This window comes from Amphiprion ocellaris, chromosome 6 (genome assembly GCF_022539595.1).
Source record: "Amphiprion ocellaris isolate individual 3 ecotype Okinawa chromosome 6, ASM2253959v1, whole genome shotgun sequence".
NCBI lineage: Eukaryota > Metazoa > Chordata > Actinopteri > Pomacentridae > Amphiprion > Amphiprion ocellaris.
Genome location: NC_072771.1, coordinates 23273830 through 23288670, shown reverse-complemented (window position 1 = coordinate 23288670; position 14841 = coordinate 23273830). Strand labels below are relative to the sequence as shown.

The 14841-nt window shown below is 41.3% G+C and overlaps 1 protein-coding gene across 2 annotated transcripts in view; it reads right to left on the bottom strand.

Moving 5' to 3' along the window:
* The window catches only part of ssbp2a (single stranded DNA binding protein 2a), a 54246-nt gene that overhangs the window by 23178 nt on the left and 16227 nt on the right, over nt 1-14841 (bottom strand). For both annotated transcript variants that reach the window (XM_023281479.3, XM_035953459.2), the window contains exons 2-4: nt 8397-8469; nt 3923-3984; nt 3500-3584 (exon numbers count right to left, since the gene is read on the bottom strand). In XM_023281479.3, coding sequence (XP_023137247.1) covers nt 3500-3584; nt 3923-3984; nt 8397-8469 — 220 coding nt within the window. The remainder of the gene's footprint in view (nt 1-3499; nt 3585-3922; nt 3985-8396; nt 8470-14841) is intronic.

The following is a 14841-nucleotide window of genomic DNA, read 5'->3' as shown; positions in this document are numbered from 1 at the left end:
AAAGCACAAGTCTTATCTGCAGGCTGCAGTGTAGCGGTGCAACTGTCAGACACCGATAATCTCCCGAAATCACAAGTGAGGCATCTTTCTCACTGGAGTTTAGTTCAGAGTGCAGTTCTCCCAAAACTCCCCAAATTTTTCCAACTCATCAACCCTTCTAGCACCAGTCTAGCGTCTCCTCGAGATCTTGCCAGAAAATCCACAGAGGGGAACTTGTACAGAGCATATTCATAATTATTCTGCAAACTGAAAGTGCCACACAAAAAAACAAAATCACGCACCAATGCACTTAACAGAATTCATAAGGGGACATTTGTGTTTCAATTAAGCGGGCCATTTTTTATTACAGCAGATATTTTAAAGGGTCTGGAGTGATGCTAATATGCCCAAAATGGCCATGCAAGCAATTTAAAGCTGAATTTACCTTTAAATTTGCTCATGTCATGTTAAGAAAAGAAATCCCTCCAGTCATATTTCTTTATTTGCATCATGGTGACACACTGCAATATGTTTGTATTACAATGCTTCATCTAAGTGTATATTCAGAATTAAGATGGTTTATCTCTGTGACAGCTGCAGTCTGTCAGCAGAAGCCTGAAATGACCGGCATGGATCTGTGTCTTATTCTTTAAAAACAGGAACGGTTTTGACTTTTGTCTCCAACAAGGTCATTTCCGGGCCAAGCATAAGAATTTAAAAATAACTTGTTTTTATGACTCCATGAGCCGCTGCAAATGGAAACCGCTCATTTAGTATTGAGAACACAATTTACAAAGCACTTAACAGAACTGTAAACGGCCTTTCTGATGCCTGAAACGCCTTGTCTGAGGATGGAAATCAATAACGTTGCATCTCTCTTCACTTTGTTCATCAGTCTTTTCCTTCTTTCCTTTTTAACATTAGATTACTGTATTAATGCCCGAGAAGACCGTCCTCACACGCATACAATCTGTTACAGACACAACGCAAAAACAGGAACAGAGCGCACAAAGATCCACACAAAGCCAATTGTTTCAACATTAGGTAGTTTGAATAAGTGCAATAAGTGTGCAAATGGAGTCAAAAAGCCTTGTCACAAGCCCATCGATTACCAAAGGAAAGGGACACAAAGATGATGCGAATGAGCTCCTACATCTCCCCAGCATTAATTAGGACTTCACTCAGTAATTAGCTATCTGAAAATAATTACCATGAAAATGTCTGATTAAAATCTCCATCAGTCTCAAAGTCAGGAGAGTGAAAGAGAGACTCAAGCACCAAATTAAGGCGTGCTACTTTTTCCAACGACGTCCACCGCAGTTGTCCCCTCATTTTGTTCTAATTGAGCGGCAGATATGTGGGTAGTACCTCTGATTGGATCTGAGAAGCAGCACGGCATCGGAGCAGTTGATTGAAAGTGACCTTGGTCTAATTACAATTGGTCTAATTATAATTCTCTGATTACATCCCAGCAGGAAATGTAAGAATAAGATGCTGCTGGTGGCCTTTGCTAATGACGTTACGATTCATTCGGAATGATTTCTGAGTTGAATTGATTCTGATCAGATACGTCGAAACAACAAGATACTGCTGTTGTCAACTTGAGCACAATTAGATTTAATTACTGTTGTTTTTTTGGTGTCGAGACGTGTTTCAGATTAAGCGCCTGCCTTCTTCCATTTGTCTCTCTTTGTGTCTCCTTCTCTTATACCATCCATCTCTATGCTTTCTCTCCTTTTGCGTTCGTCTCTCAGGGCTGAGGTCGCGCTGCCCTCCAGCTCCCATCCCCCGGAGCTGGGATGACATCACCACATCGCCGCCTCGTCCTCAGAGTGCCTATTCATCACCCTGATCATCATTGCCGGCATCAGCAGCATCACCTGCACACACATCTAGCACACCTACTGCAAGAAGATAAAAGAGGAGAGAGCCCCCGCCGGTTGGACGAGCTTAAAGGAAGGAGGGAGCAAAAACCACAGAGAGAGAGGAGGAGGAGGAGGAGGAGGAGAGAAGATCCTGCTGGGGTAGGCAGAAACCCCTGACCTGTGCACTTCCAACAATACATCTCAATAAACCACTGTACAGACAAATGTGATGAGTCAGACTTGAGGCTACAGAGGGAAAACAACAACATAAAAGGCAGCAGAGAGAAGACCCCTGCTCACCCACACACACACCTCAAACCTCCCCAAAAGGAGACTCACACACTTCCTCACTCTTAGTCACCAGATTAATCTAAAACTTCAGGAGTTCTGGCACCGCTCGCTGTCTTCCAGTTACCGGATGGCGCATGACTGAATCAACCCGAGCCTTCATGTGCGGGAATTACAGCAGTTGGAGTGGAGTCGCACTGAGAAAACACAGCAATAAACAACGTTTCCACCACGCGGGCCGCTGCCTCCCTGCCCAGTCTGGCCCTCGCTGCAATGTGCTCGCGGTGCTTTATGTGTACCAGCCGCATTTCAGAGGCCATTCTGGTGGAACACAAGCAGCAGATACAAAACCCTAAGCGAGTGCGACATGTTCTCCACACTTTATCGCACACTTTGAACATCGCAACAACCAGCGTTTAATTAAACACCACTTCAGATCAAAGATTCATAGTGAGATAAAAAAACATTTTACGGGGTTGTAAAGACAAGTTGCAGCCACGCGGCAACCAAACAGTGGTAAGTATATTGTTCTCGGATTAGATGTGAGAAACTGATAGATGTGGTCTCGACTTTATGATATAAATATGCAGTAAGACGCTCTCAGCCATTGTTGTCGTTAATATTGCTTTGGCTATAATGTTTTTACACGATAAAATCCACACAAAACACAGCAAGGAGGAAGCAGACATGGAAACACTGAAGTTTGCGTTGAGAATAATCTGTTTGAACATATTTCATATTCATCGTTGGAAACATGAATATTAAATGAATAAAAAGACATCATGAAATAAATATTTCTATGAATATATACACAAAACACTGTAACAAAACCATAAAATGGTGACATAATCCAATTTTGTCCGCTGTAACATAAAATGTGATTTAATCCCACTTCTTTCACTCCAACAGTGTATTTCAGGTAGCTTTCATTTCCCTCCCACAGTTTTTATTTCACAACGTACTTTTTCCTAAGTCTGCTTGTATTTCATAAAGCCTCTTTTCATCAAATGGCTTTCGTCTATCAATACAAATAGGAAAGAGCTGTGAAGGCGGTCACGCCGTGAGTTTGACTTCCCATCAAAGCAAGAGCCAAACACAAGCGACAGGCTGTTGTTGAGAAAAGAAACAAATGAAATAACATCTTATTGTAATGAGTTCAGCTGTACAAATTTCATTGGATTACTTCACAATTTCATGGCTAGAATGGTCACAATTTTCATGGATTTATCTATTCAAAGAGGGATTTATTTCATAATATCGCATCTATTTATTGAACACTGAACACTTCTCCTGGTCTCCTTATAATACGGCATCTCCAAGCACACATTTTATCGAAATGCGCCACAACGACATCAGTGCAAACTCACGTAGTCATGGAAGGCCTTAGCTTCACTGGAGTGTTCACATGTGTCTCTCCTCTCTGGAGCTGCACAGTACAGGTCCCAGAAAACACTGCAACACACAGAGAGCCAGTCAGAGAGAACAGCGGCTAAATCCTGACAGATGAAAATACTAATATAACAGTCAGTTTTGGAAGTTTACAGTAATCCAGCACTGAGACAACATGTTTCTATTATCAGCACTGAAACAGATGACTTCAAGTGTAGCGTTGAAATTTGCAAACAGCAAACTGAGGAAGAGCTTTCAGGGACAATTAATGAAATAAAGACAAATAAAAACAGGAGGAGGAGAGAGAACTACCATTTTATCCAGTAATGTCAGTAATGGAATGAAGAGAAAACGGCATTAAGAAGAGTGTATCGGGAATCATTAGACACAAAAACACTCACCACCACCATGAGTGGAGGAACCCCGGAGGTTCTCCTAATGTGATGTTCTTCTCCCATCGGATCTTGACAGACACAAAGAGAGGGAGAGGGAGAATGAGATGCTTCAGAAACATACTGAGTATAAAAACATGCCTGACATCTGAATTACCTGCTTTATAAGTTTGAAGAGGGTGCGAGGGAATTCTTATAGCACATGCCATTAGGTAATTATGTTATCATTCTCATGGAATCATAAGTGGATAAGTGGGTTTATGTGTGCCTGAAAGCCCGCAGATTCACAAGTATGGGAATATATTGTGTACATAAGTGTGTGTACGTGTGTGTTTGTGTGTTTCCTGAGTCAGGAGGTGTACAGAGTATGAGGTTAGAGACATGTAACAGCCTGAATCAGCCCAATCAAACGTTTGTTCAACCCACGCACCCTCCAGTCTGTCCTCACTACATCATCTGTCCTTCTGCTTCCAGTGAGTTTCATTCACAGTTTCCGATTTCAATCCTTTGTTTTGTCTTCACAAGTAGACCGTTCCTTCTTGTCTTCCCCCCTCATTCCTCCCTAATAAATTGCATAATGATTGCAGTATGCTTGAGAACAGCTAGTTTGTATGACTGAATGCAAAAGTATTTATAGTTAGCTAGTTGTCTTACTTAAATATGGGCTAAATAGTGGCCCCCACTGAGAAAGGTCAAGACAATCTTTCCTTAAAGGGATCCACCAAGTCATGTTAGGCCATAAACCCACCTTAGAGGCATTTTTTTCTGTAAAGGATAAGTTACAGAGCAATTTTTTTGGTGAAATGTCCAATTTCTCACCTGCCAGATTGTCAGTATTAGAAAGCATTGTTCAATCACAGCTTAACAGCTGTAACTAGACCTTTAAGCAGAGCTGTAAAATTCAAATCTCTCGACTCCTGTAAGAGCTCTAGACGAGCTAGTGGGGTTATACCTCCATATGTAAGAGTTTTGACGGTTTTACAGGGAGAGACTACAATGTCAACAGGGTGAAATTTTGAAACTCATATAAGCATGAAATGTCCCTATATTATTACTTACAATATAACAATGATTACTCAGTTTAAAAGTTTTCTCGAATGCAATTCAATTGAGGCATTATAAATCTAAAAATTTCCTAATTTGCATTAGTGTCCAGAATATTGTTAAACATTGAATAAAATCGCCTCCAGAATTTTCAGTTATATATATTAAAGACAAATGTTCTGACAAATGGGATTTTGGGTATCTCTTTGTAACCACTCCAAAAATCAGAAAATACTGAACACAAGAAAATGAAAAAATTTAAAAATCTATTTTTGCCACATTTTTAGGAGTAAAATGTTCTATAAATCAGTCTATAATGGATATATGAACAAATCCCTATAACATATTCAGAATATAGAAATGAATACAAATACCAAGCCTAATGTATGTGAGTCAAAAAGGAAGTGGAGTTTATTTCTGGGCCAGTGTTTTGAGCAAATACTTGTAAAGATATGTAATGCTAAATTCCATAATTTTTTACATAAATCATTATTTATGGGTTAAACTAATAGATATGTTGCCCAGGCGATGTCTTACATTTAGACAAGTGTTCTTATTATAATACAAGTTTAATCAATGTTATGCTTAAAGATGCAAAAGAGGCATTATCTGCATACAAAATGTAGTGAATGAAGCCTAAATGTGTGTTTTAGGCATTTTCTGTCCACTGGACTGAAAGAAGATCATCATCATATCATATCATGGAAGCAAAACATCAAAACTGACCAGTGCATGATAATACAATGACTTTGCCTGTAGTGACCTGCCTTAACCAAAATCAAAAAAGAACTGTCTTCTTTACAAGCTGCAAAAACATGTCTGGCTACTATACCTGCAGTATAACTATTTTAACTCCCAAGGCATACGAGTTAATTAAAAAAGCCTCTTCACACACTATGCTGTGCTTTAACAGTTAAGGATAATGTTAGGGGTTCCGTCCTGATATTTACTGGATTATACACCTCAGCAACCACACAATCAAACCCTTTATCTGATATTACTATTCTGCATGCTAAAAGGCTTTTCTCTTGCATTATTAATAAGGCAAATACAAACAACAAAGCATGAATCTAACCTTTGTCCTGTTTGTCCAAGGACGTCAGCTAAGCAGCAATATAGACTGATTAGAATATAAATCATACTGACTTTCATTGACTGACTAGTAATGGTGATTTCAGCCAACAATCAATGGCTGTTGGCTAGAAAAAAAAACATTCTCATGTCTACCATTGTCTAAAGTCAAGGGCCCATTGTTTCAAAAACTGTTTTTACTGTAAACGTCATAAGTGCGGTACAAGAAAGAAAAACAACTATCAGTTTTGGGGAATTCCATAGTGAGCATCAACAAAAGGTGTGGACTGTTTCAGACACTGTTCCACCATCAGACAAGCACTTTAACACCTTACGTCACTGACGGCTGACATCACCGACAACAGGGTGGATTTATGTTTGCACACATTGTCCATGAAAGTGCACATTTAAACAAGACACACAACTAACAGTGAGCAGCGGTGAGACTCCTGCTATCAGACAATGATACCATTGTTTAGTCCACCTCTCCTCCACAAACACACATCACTTTATAACTTTTACTTCTTGCTTTTTACTTTCCTTCGCTGAAACATTTCACACAGGTAACAGAATAAGACTATTGTGCCACCTGCTCTACTAACAGTGTGAACAAGCTCTACAATAACAGGAAGAACTGAATCACTGCACTTTCAATCAGACCGTCCTGACCTCAGCTGCACATCAGACACAGTGACTTTTAGAAGGAATGCGCTGCTTTGAAGTTTTTTTGGGGAGGGACAGGAACTGCTTCTATTTGCTCTCAGTCTAACTTAGAAGTTCCTACAAAAGCATCTGTTAATTCAAACATTACAGGCAACTGGCAGCCAGCGTCTTCTATACACACCGTGACAAAGAAGGATTTGCTTCCTCACAATTGCTCAAATGGTGCAAAACATATGCAGAATGGGCATGACGTCCCTCATTTCTCCACATTTAATTGGCTGTAGCTCGGTCCAAACAAGATTACAGACGGTTCAGGTCAGGACACTTTTCTAGTTGGCTCTTTTGTTCCCTCTTCATCTGGAAAGTGTAGGGGGGAAAAAATGCCCGCATATCCTGTCTTGTTGCGGTCTGCGCTCCTGGGAGGTTCTTTCATTTACCTTCAGCAAGCTACACTGAGATCCCTGCAGCATGATTATTGGCAGATGTAGGCTGTGTGTTGCAGAGGCACAGTTTTCTTTCCACCCACACAAATACACTAATTTTATTTCCATCTTTGTATTTTTATTTTCTGTGTTTTTTCCCCTTATGTTAAGGTTTACCTGTTTGAGCCTTCGGTTGAGTCTGACATGCCTGCACGTTTTCTTGTTGCCTCCTTCTCCTGCTGTTTGTGATTTGGTATTTATGTTAAGGTATCTGGATCTGATTTGTGAACTGCCATTTTGGCCTCTTGTTGCCTGAGCCTGAGGACACACTGTAAACCGATGCGGACGATAAACGTGGACTTTAAAAAGCCATGTTCTACTTCACCTCGCTATTCCCAGAAAGAGCTACATTTTGCCGTACTGTTTACCCTGTGCATGTGTGTGCTGTATACAAGTGGCTGTGTTTATACTTGTTGCACTCTTAGCTAGTGCGTTCCCACACTTGAATATGACACCGCCTATCCTTTTCATCTCCTTCATCTGCGGAAGAGAGCGCAAATGACATGGCAGGGAGGAAGGGGTGTCGGGGAGAGACGGAGAGGTGTATGTGCACCAACACACGCCAAGCCAGAGCGATGAGAATCAGTGCCAGCTGATGATGTAACCTTTTTCCATCCCCCTCTCTTTGTTCTACTCTTCCTCTGGCCCATGGACAACAAGTCTCTCATCTTCTACGTTATAATTTACCATCATTTACAGCTAAGCACAATAATCAACTGACCTCACTTTCACCCCATCACCTTTTATGTTTTTTACCTCTGCAGAATTAAGCTTGCAAGTGGAGAAACCAAAAAAAAAGGAGAGCAAAGAGACAGAGAGAGAGAATAGAGGAAGAAAGAAGAATAAGACAGGAAGAGACTGACTGTGAGTGGATTAGACAATGATGTCAGTCCAAGATGTCAGCTCCAACTCATCCTGTGCTGCAGCTCCAGACCAACTAAATGCAGCACGAATGTCAAAAAAGCTAGTCTGCTGCACCAACCTGTCGGCTCAGCACTGTTAGGCCAAACTAATTCAATTAGCTGCTACACTCATTGGACATATTGCATGAGGGTCAGACCACTGTTCAGAGCAGCATGTGCTGCAGTCTGACACACACACACACACACACACACACACACACACACACACACACACACACACACACACACACACACACACACACACACACACACACACACACACACACACACACACACACACACAGCATTTTTGTTGCTTACCTCTGAGAGAAAGGTCTGTGCTGACTTCTGCGCTCCTACATGCAGCAGGTACTCGTACACATAAAGCGCCAACCTGCACAAATAAAGAACACAGCGGGAGGATGCGGGTCAGTTTGTTAATCAAGACCCAAAAAGCAAAAAAAAAACAAACAAAAAACTGAGCAAAACAGAAATTGGGACATTTTCGAGAGTGGAGGCAAACAGACGAGCACAAAGAAAGAGAAAGACAAATTTAAACAGGGTTTTACGAGCACACAAAAGGGAAAATATCCTATGATTGCCAGAAAAGACAGAAGAAGGAGCCTACACAGGGATACAAGTTGACAAGCAGCCCCTGAATGCTACGTGTCCCTCACAAATCTCATGAGAAACAGAAACAGAAACACCACTGTAGGAGCGCTAATCACTTCCCAAATGCCAAACAACATTTAGGGCAACCTTTAAAGACATTTGAAATTCACCCAACATTATGCTAAATCGAAAACCCACCTGTTTAGGGGAACAAACAACATGGTGATAACAGTATGCGCTTGGTTGGACTGCACTGTCAAACACCTCACCTCCTCGCCTTGGGCTCTCCACGGACTTCCTCTCGTGGCTTTGATCACAGTAAGAATTAATTAGGGGCCTGATTTGTTAATCAATTCCCTTCCTGGTGTGTCTGCACTGGTACTAACAGCGCGTCAGAAAAGAGGTGATCTAGAGGTCTATAAATACAAGATAGAAATTGATCCGCAGAGGATCAACAGCAGATCTCACTGACTCCTGATGGTACCGTGAAGATTTAGAGATTTAGACAATGAAACAACTTATAGCAACTGTGTGGGGCAATGAATCATGAAGTATTTGTCAGGAATTTCCAGTAAAAGTCTATGTGAACCTGGTTTGGGCCTGATTGGTGTGATTTCTGAGGTGTTCGACAAACAAATTGTGGTGTGTTTTCATGCTTTTGAAATGTATTTAGCCACAGTAGAAAATACATTGATTGTTAGAAGGCTTGAAATGTTAATTTAGCAAACTTGATAGTATTTTCTTATAGAAGGTTACAATTGCAATGTCAGAAAACTCTAAAAATGCATATTTTATGCATTTCCCAAAGTAAAAGGTGACAGTGAATTTGCTAGTTTGCCCAGAAAACCATGATGAAGCAAAGAATCAAGTTCTCACATGTAGGAAGCGAGGAAGATGACATAACACGAGCGTTGACCTGGAGCTCGATGTGGCTATGTTTGTGTACATTGAAAGACAGTCACACCAGGACAGCATCTATCCTCGAACCCCCACTGAAAGGTGCTACCAGTTTCCTGTAGCCAGCCCAGACTCCTATACTGAGGTAAAAATAAACTCCCCAGACAGCCCTGTCTGCCCGTCTGAAGATGATGGACTGCACACCTTTCTGCTCTGCACACAGGTACTCTATCTGCACAACCCCAAGCCCGACTACTCTCCTTCATTTTCATCTTTCTTCTTCATCATGTTCATTCTCAGTGCTCCTTCATCTTCCTCTCTCTCTGTATGTGTCTTTTCTGTCATGCTTACCCTGCTCCCCTCTTGCACTCCTGGTCATGTTTGTTTAATGGTGAAGGAATAAAGGGAACCTCTTCCCTCACTCTTTCCATTCCTTCTTCTTCCCTTCATGCCCCCCATGGCCTGGCAGTAATGTTTAACCAAAGAAATAGAGACAGAACGTTTCACAGGGACAAGGGTAAAGGAACAATGAGAGGCTTGACAAAACTCTTGACACCTCGACAACCGAACATGAATAAAAAATGTGCCCGTTTTTTTTCTCTTTTTTTCGAGGCACTGTACAAGTCGGAACATTTCGAGGAACAAACTTGCTCATTCGCTCTGTTCTGCATCCCGTCGACCTGTCTAAATCTGTCACTCTCCCCTGTGAACCCCGACGTCAGCTACAGCAGCGTCACTATGGAGCTACTTATTATTACTGAAAGATCTCGAGTATCTGCAGTGAATACACTCCTGGCAATGATGGGCTGTATGAATGAATTCATTGTGTGTCAGTGGGAATAAATAAAGAAATGGAAACTTATCCTCAGCACGCACTGGCCTTTATCCAGTCAGCTATCTATTACTGCACATAAACACAGACTTGCACGGTAGCTGCCTTTGACTAAAAGGTTTAACCTATGATTGATTTCACAGGAGCTCTAAGACGTGACCTTTGGTCCTGATTGAGAAACAGGATTGTAGAAAGTATGGAGAGGTGCTCAGATGAGGGCAGCAGTGGAAGCAAAGAATGAAAAACGGACAAATATTAAGGTATCACAGGTAAGTAGGTTAATGCAAGTTTTGGAGAAGAGATGAAAGAAAAGAAAAAAATAAAGCAGGTCCTAATTCATGTGCTGCTTCTGACCTTAAACACAGGGCTTTAAATGCACTAAGGCTTGCAAAAATACACTCATAAATCAGACTTAAACCACTCTTGTCTCGCTCCCTCCCTCCCTCCATTTTTTTTTTATTGAACACACTCCAACAGTAGGCAGAGTTGAAGTAGGACTGATAAGCAGACAGCGAAGCAGCAAAAGAAGTCACTTTGTTAGCATTCGATATCTCTTGAACTTTAACTCAAAACTACTAATTTTCTCAAAGACGAGTGATAGGCTTTGAAAACACTAAAACCCCACTTCACGCTGCTCTTTTATTGTTCAGTTACCACTTGTTCGGCTCAGCTTCCCGCTGATAAAAACACCCGAATATGTAGAACTCCACTGACTGACAGAGTCAAAACACAGAGCAGAGATAAGGTTGGAGGATTAGAGGATGGCGAACTGTTCAAGGTTAAGAATCCTCTAAATTTAACACATTGAAAAATGAAAATATTACAATGACTCTCTTGTCATGTCAAATAAACTGTCACCTTAAGTAATCTCTGCAGCCAAAAGTGCTCACATTGAGGCTTTTGTAATAGATTTTGGAGTCCGTGGTAGTTGACTGGCATTAAAGCTTTAGGTGTTTGCCCTTGCTGTCGTACGTACACCAGGAAAATGAAGACACTTTTGATTTCTTAGCTGTCTGCTTTTGCAATTTGTGTTGTAAATATGACCCAAATTACATTAATCACAACTTCGACTAAGAAGATTAAAGAGATCGGATGCTTTCCACTTTGTTTCCTCTCGCTTCCTGTGTGGGTCATGTGAGGTATTTGTGGTAAGTGGGTACAAGTGGGTGAGGTAGGGCAGAGGGGACGACTTTAAGCTCCACACCCGACCCATTTCCCCATCAAGTTTCGCTGGTTTTGTCTTCTGTGACTCGCATTTAATTAAATTCATATTTCCAGGCGACCCCCACCCCCGGCTGCTCCTGTAAATCTGCACAAGACGAGACAGCTACGGCAAGCTTGAACAGTCAGAGACAGAGCTTAGCTTAATGAAGGCAGCAGGCAGAAACAGCGACCAGCTTCTGTGCTGCCTTGTTACTGCGCTGGCGTTGTTGTTGCTGAACTGTCATACAGAGAGGAGATCAGACAGAAAGGCGAGGATCTCGGAGCTCACCCACAACCTCAGCTTAAAGCAAAGACGTGAACCTATTTTCCCAGGATCAGCATTTAGGAGTCCAGTGGATCTCTACTAATCAATTTACTGCCATGGCGATCAAAGTCTGGCAGAGCTTCAAATCACAACAGGCAATGGCTTTACTGATTGGATTTGCCTATTATAGATTAGCTCCAGATTATTTCACCCTTGTTATAGATGAAATGGAAAAGCGCTTAAAATTCTGATCTGAATCGACATGTTAAGTGACATATTTACCGTACTTGCTACTCGTTGACATACACTAATAACATACTTGACCAAGAAAATCAAATTAAATGTTGCATAAGCGAAAATAGAGGTAATCAAATCCTTGGTAAATTCCTGCCAGAGAACATGCTTTCCCCATTAGTGATGCACAAATCGCTTCTTCAGCAGTCTATAGTAGTAGCACTATTGGTAAAAGGGTCAAGTTTTTTTTTTTTCTTTTGTAGCTTCCTAAACTTTTTTTCTTTTTTTTTTGTTAAAGCTGCACCTGGAGATATTTTTCAGTAAAAAAAGACACACTACTGGCTCAAAGTTCAAGCACAGCAGACAGTGGTGTCTCATCCCCTCGGAATAAGATGCTATAAATTTGCCTTCTTTGGACAAATTAAATTCGGATGTTGGGTGTGGGCAGGAAATCGTGTCTCCTGTCTATTACACGGCCGTCAGTGAGTGATGTGGTGAGAGAAAGATGTCTTTTCCCTTTTGGTTCTCAGTATAGATGATCACAGACTATAAGCTGTGCAGCAGAAGAGTGTGGCTTCACTGGGTTAAATGGGCTATATTTCAAATCCTGCAATATGTAATTGTAAACACGATATTGGACATAATTTCACCTTAGAAAATTCATATGTTGAACTTGTTTAACAAGCAGTGGCTTATCTGCACATCCAGCAGGTACAGACTGACATTAGTATTTAGCTGCAGTTGTAATTCATGTTCATATTTAATTCCTGAAGGAAATATCTGGCTCTTTAGTAGCTAAATGCTTCATCCATCTGGTTTGCTGGCTAATTGTTGGCTTTATTTATAGGCTGTTTGATGCAGTTGTACAGTCACATTTTGACTTTCTGTGTGGAATTTGCATGTTCTCCCTGTGTAGATTTTGTCTAGCTTTCTCCTACAGTCGATTCCAAATCATATGAGCTCTGCGATGGACTGGTCCATGGTGTGCCCTGCTTCCTGTTTGTTGTCTGGGATAGGCTCCAGCCTCCCATGACTCTCTACAGGGTAAAACTAACAAATGGATAAGTGGATGTCGCCACTAAAAAGTTGCTGCCCTCATGCTCAGTCACTCCTTCTGACTTGTTTTTCCTCCTTGACTAACTGTCCTGACATTTTAGACTCTTCCAATCCAACCTGCCCTGCAGTAACCTCAGAATTTCCCACCATTCACCACTATTCCTATCCACTGACTCCCCACCTCCATCTACTGACCTTTTCCCTATTCTCTCTGCAGCTCTCCCAGTATTTGTGCCCGTCCAGTTTCACTCGTTCCTCCTGTCAGTCTAATGTAGCACAACTTTCTGACATTTTTTTCTACCTGCTCAGCTGCTCCGTTTGCATGTGTTTCTTTTTTGCCTCCTCCCTTTGCTTGTAGAGCAGTTACCTCTTTCTAACCAACATTAAAAGTGAAGCTTTAATCAACTTCTGGGGGCAAAGATGTGACTCCGTGTCTTTGCCTGATGACTGTAATTTACCAGATGTGGAAATGTTCCATCACAATCAAAGTGCTGTCTGAATCGAAAAATAACTGCACATACAGAGAATACTGAATATCTCACAGCACACTGGCAAGGATATTCATCTGAGGTTTAAAGCCACAACAATGTAGCTTTCACTAATAATGGCAGTTACACTGCACCCACTGTAGATCTCCTGTATATTTCAGTGACATTTGTGGTCAGTTTAAATGGTTCAACATGCCATCAGACCTGGTTTCTCCCTTTGGATTGAATGTGGGCCAAGCACGGTGTTACTTTAGCAATCAAGAGTTTGTACAAGGGATGGAAATATTGTGAAATGTTATTGACAATGAAGTGAAACTGATTTAATTGACTATGCGAGAAAAAAATTTGAATATGTGAAAAAAAGAAAGAAGTTGAAATTGTGCGCTGTGGTAATCTATGGAGGAAGAGTTGTAGATTAGAGGCTCTGGAAGGTGTCAATCAGGGATTAACCTGCAATGTCTTTTATGAACAGGTCAAACACGGGTTGAACACATGTTCTGCAGAGTGTTTCATACACGGATCTCCCGCTCTGAACAATAGTAGACCTACAAGATACATTTTGCTTTTACATTTGGTAAAAATGTATCATCTTTTTGGAGGTGTAGAACTTCATCAACCAAAGAACAAGAGAAAAAAAAACAACAAACAGTCAGAAAGTGAACCATATCCCTCGCTCCACGTCCAGTCTGGAGGAAAAATAGAGAGAAATTGAGAGAAAGAGAGTGATGGTGTGACAGGAGCACAACAGAGTGAGATGAAAGGTTCTGGAGACGAGAAGAGAGAGAAGAAGGGGGATTAGAGAGACAGAAAAAAAAGGCAGATGGGGAGGATGGAGGTGATGGGTGCTCGCGGATGAGCCCCAAGATGAATACTCGTGAGATCTGTAAACTTTCATATTCTAATGTTAGGGATTCTCACTGAGCGATGTCTCGGTTAGCCAAGCACCCTGCTGTGACCTCCTTCTGCAAATTAACACAAAACCCCGCAATGAAAACAGTTGGGCTAAAGCAGACCCGCTTTCCAAGAGAACAAAACCAAATGACTACACACTGTGCTGCAAACATAACATACAGAAAGGGATGCAATGAAAGATACATAGACACAGTATGCCTTGGAGTATGCACCGGATTTCATTATATTTTTATAAATGAATTTCAATGAGTTCTGTGTGAGCGGGAA